This window comes from Canis lupus, chromosome 28 (genome assembly GCF_011100685.1).
Source record: "Canis lupus familiaris isolate Mischka breed German Shepherd chromosome 28, alternate assembly UU_Cfam_GSD_1.0, whole genome shotgun sequence".
NCBI classification, from domain to species: Eukaryota; Metazoa; Chordata; class Mammalia; order Carnivora; family Canidae; genus Canis; species Canis lupus.
The window spans coordinates 41579186-41584175 of record NC_049249.1 but is presented as its reverse complement, the minus strand read 5'-3'; the positions used below and the strand labels follow the sequence as shown (position 1 = coordinate 41584175).

Here is a 4990-nt window from a genome sequence, read left to right as displayed (position 1 = left end):
GGAGGATGGAGGCAGGAGGTAGAGGATGAGGGAGAAGGTGGAGGATGGAGGGAGGAGGAGGAGGAAGAGGCAGTAGGTGGAGGATGAGGCAGGAGGTGGGGGATGGAGGCAGGAGGTGGGGGATGGAGGCAGGAGGTGGGGGATGGAGCACTCCTGCCCCTTCCTGAGAGGAGCTTGGTGGCTGTGCTGCCCAAGCAGACCGGACGCTGGCCGTCGTTCATGGGGGGGGGGGTACCCCGAGGGGCCCCGGCGCGGACCGCGGACCGTGAGCTGCGCCCTGTCTTGCAGCCTCAGAGCCGGGAGCCGAGGCCAGTCTGCGCCATGAGCAACCGGACGCTGCTGACGGAGTTCATCCTGCAGGGCTTCTCCGACGCGCCGCGGCTGCGCGGCCCCTTCTTCGCGCTCTTCCTCTGCCTCTTCGCGGCGGCGCTGGGCGGGAATCTCCTCATCGTGGCGGCCATCGCCTCCAGCCCGCGGCTCCACACGCCCATGTACTTCTTCCTGGTCAACCTGTCTGTGCTGGACGTCACCTGCGCGTGCACCGTGGTGCCCAAGCTGCTGGACATCCTGCTGGCAGAGAGGAGGAGCATCTCCTACGGGGGCTGCATGGCCCAGATGTACTTCCTGTCGTGGTCGGTGGCGGGGGAGGTGCTGCTCTTCACGGCCATGGCCTACGACCGCTACGTGGCCATCTGCCGGCCGCTGCGCTACGGCTCCCTCATGAGCCCCAGGGTGTGCGCGGCGCTGGCCGGCGCCGTGTGGGGCATCAGCGTGCTGGGCGCCGGGGTCAACACCTGCCTGATGACGCGGCTCAGCTTCTGCGGGCCCAACGTGATCGATCACTTCTTCTGCGAGATCCCCCCCGTGCTGGTGCTCTCCTGCTCCTCCACGCTCGTGAACGACATCATGGCCGTGATGGCCGACATCTTCTTCGCCATGCTGAACTTCCTGCTCACCGTGGTGTCCTACGGCTTCATCATCTCCACCATCCTGAAGATCCGCACAGCCGAGGGGAAGCAGCGAGCCTTCTCCACCTGCTCCTCCCACCTCACCGCCGTCACCTTGTACTACTCCACCATCATCTACACCTACCTGAGCCCTGGCTCCAGCTACTCCCCAGGGATGGGCAAGGTCATGGCCGTACTGTACTCCACTGTGAGCCCCACCCTGAACCCTCTCATCTACTCCCTCAAGAACAAGGAGGTCAAGGCAGCCCTCAGGAAAGTCTTGACGCTCGTGGTCAAAAGCCTGTAAACGGGCGGGCTCTCGGACCAGCGACCCCGAGACATGCACCCCACCCGCTATAAACACCCTCTCTCTGCGCGAGTTGACTCGGACCCCCTCGAGACGGCTTTGCCGGGAAAACACTCCCCTGTGAGTTGCCTACGGCACCTCGGGGAGCGGTGGCTTCGGCCGCTTGTTACTGACGGGCTGCAGCTCCCGGAATTTGACCCATGTTAGTCTACATGGGGCGCGCGGCTCCTTCGCAGATCCCTGGGCTGCACCCCGACTCGGAGTCCCGCCCGCGTCTTATTGACCATCATGACTCGGGAGCTGACTCAGCCCCGTCACCCATGCCCCCGGGAGGCTCCCCAAGGTTCTGCTCAGGCCACCGGATCTTGGCCTCAAATTGCAGAGGACGCAACTCCTACGACGGCTGATTTCGTTGTGTCGACCCGACTGGGTTCTGGGACACGGGACAGCTGCCCAGACATCACCTTGGGCTGTGTCTGTGAGCGTGTCTCTGAGAGACATGAGCCTCTGAATGGGCGTGAAGATCACAGACCATCCTGACGCACGGGGGGGACATCACCAGGACCCTGGAGGCCAGGACGGGACAAAAAAGAGAAGGAAGGTGTACTTGCTTCTTCAGCTTCCAGACTCAGAATCATGCTTGCAAACAGCCCCTGATTTGCAGGCCTCTGGATGTGGCCGAATCACGCCATCAGCTGCTCCAGGTCTGCAGGTGGCAGACGGTGGCCATTGGGGCTTCTCGTCTTCCACGAACACTCGAGTCAATCCCAATAATAAACCTCCCAATGTAGACGAGCTAGGGGTGGTGGAAGGGGAGGTGGGCGGGGGGTGGGGGTGACAGGCACTGAGGGGGGCACTTGATGGGATGAGCACTGGGTGTTATGCTATATGTTGGCAAATTGAACACCAATAAAAAATAAATTTATTAAAAAAAAATAAATACACCTCCCAATGTACCTCAGTGTGTATATGCACGCACTCACCGTACGGTCGGTCGGCACACAGGCAGGCAATCACACGTGTATTGTCTATACGCGTGCTACAGGGGTGTGCGTGTTGTATACGTGTGTGTGCATGTTATGTAACGTGTGTGCGCGTGTGTATAGATGTGAATGCAAATCCTCACGAGTCCAAGAGCGTGTGAGTACCTCCTGCTGGTTCTGTTTCTCCGGAGAACCCGCCAAGCCCCCTCCCTTCCCGTGCATGATTCCCCGGATTCCCTGGAGACCACTCAGGGCTCATCTCCCAACTCTGCAGGTGCTCGGTGCTATTTCCGAACTGTCACTGATTTTGCCCCGTAAAGCCGTGAAGTTCCCTCATTTCCCACATCTCCTCAGCGGCTTGGACAGGTGACCGGAGAAAGTGATTGCAACCAACCTTGAATTATTTCCCCCACTTCTCCTCTGTAAGAGCAGATACCTAGGTCTCATCCCTGCAAAATGTTCCAGGAAGAGTGAAAACAGTTCCACGGGTGGTTGGTCCTCCCCGGATCTGCGCTCCCCACTTACACACACCCCGTTTCGACCTCCAGAGGAATCCCTGTTAATTTCTTCTTTTGCATTCTTCCAGAAAATTTTTGTTGAGCGTCGCTAAACAAATACTGGATAGCTGTCTGTCACGCCATTTGTAGATTTCTGTAATTTTTTACTGTACAAAGTAATTTTATTTAGTCAGGTATTTATTAATGGAGGTTTGAATTATTTCATTTTTCTGTTATTAAAATACTACACTTGGGGATCCCTGGGTGGCTCAGCGGTTTAGCACCTGCCTTAGGCCCAGGGCATGATCCTGGAGTCCTGGGATCGAGTCCCACATCGGGCTCCCTGCATGGAGCCTGCTTCTCCCTCCTCCTGTGTCTCTGCCTCTATCTTCTCTCTCTCTCTCTCTATGTCTATCACGAATAAATGAATAAATCTTTAAAAAAAATACTACACTGGATCTTTTTACAAGTACGTGAGCACTGAGTATTTATGCAGAGCACAGTGTGGGGGAGGTGGAATTCATCACGGAGGGGATATTTATGGAAACTGTCAAATTTTGTTTCTTTGTTCAAAAAATGCAAATAATGTACAAATGTATTAATTTTCCCGTAGCTTCACCACAATTTCCAACCCAAAGGAGAAATTTTATTTCACTGTTGATGTAACTTGCACATCCCCCTCCCCCCAATGCTGGCAATACCAGGTCTCTCTTGGGACTCGGCTCGTCCTTCCTCAGCTAAGCCGTGTGCCGGCCACCCTCCCGGGGCGTGGACTGCAGGTGCTCAGGAGGGGACACGGAGGGGCTCCGGGGCCCACGCAGGCCCCGCCAGCCCGAGCGAAGGCCGCCCACTCCGCCCGAAGTGCCTACAAGGAGCCTCCCAGAGGCAAACAGATCGTGACCTGCTCGTTTCCGGCCAGAAACATGACAGAGACAGGAGGCATTTTTCTGGAAAAAAGTCAATAGCTTAATATTACAAATAGATATTATTAATATACTGATTAAAGTGCATGACAACACGAAATCATGCGTCCGGCATCCGTTCGAGATGACAGACGAAAGGGGCAGAACCGAAGCGTGACAGACCAGGGTGCAGGTCGGTGAGCAGATAGAGCAGAACACGTGCGGGACACGGAATCCGTAACTGCATCCAAGCAGCCCGTGGTCCGTGCTAAAAAAGTGAGTGTAAGTGAAGACAAAAATGCAGAGGCTTAATTAAAAGCCAAATCGGACGTGTCGACATGGAAAGTGCTGTGCGTCAAGTGGAGGCTCTCGAGGCACAGAGCTGGTGGCTCTGCAGACGCAGCAGCAGCCGCTCCTCGCGACGGAGGCCAAGCAGAAACCTGGGAAACCAGCGTCTCCGCTGACCCACGAGGGATACCGAGCCGCCTGTCAGCCGGAAGCGGACCACCCAAAAGGGGGTGGAAACAACAATGGAAATGGGTCACAAAAGATTTCTTAGGTCCAGGGATCTCAAGGGTCGCCCCGAGCAGCACAAACACGCGCTGACTCTGCGTCGTGACCACCGTCACCCAGTCTGACCCGGAACAGAGACTCTCAAGAGGAGCTGAAGGAGACGAAGACTCACATATGAGGGAACAGAGATAAAATATTGGCTTGTCACCAGGAATTGTGCGAGCCGGGGTGCCCGGGGGGCGCAGGTGGGGGAGCGGCCGGCTCGGCATCGGCTCAGGTCGTGATCCCAGGGTCGTGGGATGGAGCCTTGCACCGCTCTGAGCGCAGAGCCCGGTCTCCCTGAGGTTTCCCCTTTGCCCTCCTCCCCCTACAAGGAAGGAAGGAAGGAAGGAGGGAGGGAGAGAGGAGGGAGGGAGGGAGGGAGGGAGGGAGGGAGGGAGGGAGGGAGGGAGGGAGGGAGGGAGGGAGGGAAGGTGTGTGAGCCAGAAGGCCATGCAATGACAGCTCTACTTTTTTTTCTTTTTTATAATAAATTTATTTTTTATTGGTGTTCAATTTGCCAACACACAGAATAACACCCAGTGCTCATCCCGTCAAGTGCCCCCTCAGTGCCCGCCACCCAGTCACCCCCACCCCCCGCCCTCCTCCCCTTCCACCCCCCCTAGTTCCATCTGCCCTACGACCCAGCAATTGCCCTGCTGGGGATTTACCCCGAAGATACAGATGCAGGGAAACGCCGGGACCCCTGCACCCTGACGACAGCTCTAAAATGCAAAACACTGTGCGTGGAAGCATCTGTGGGCAAGAGCCACAGAGTGTGTCACGCCTCAGGCGATTCAGA

At 56.8% G+C, this 4990-nt stretch overlaps 1 protein-coding gene across 1 annotated transcript; it reads left to right on the top strand.

Annotated features, from left to right (window-relative positions):
• Positions 1–321: 321 nt before the first annotated feature.
• Positions 322–1254, top strand: OR12J1 (olfactory receptor family 12 subfamily J member 1). Its single transcript, NM_001388852.1, is given in 1 exon segment — positions 322–1254. A coding segment is annotated over 1 exon segment (933 nt).
• The last annotated feature ends 3736 nt before the right edge of the window (positions 1255–4990 follow it).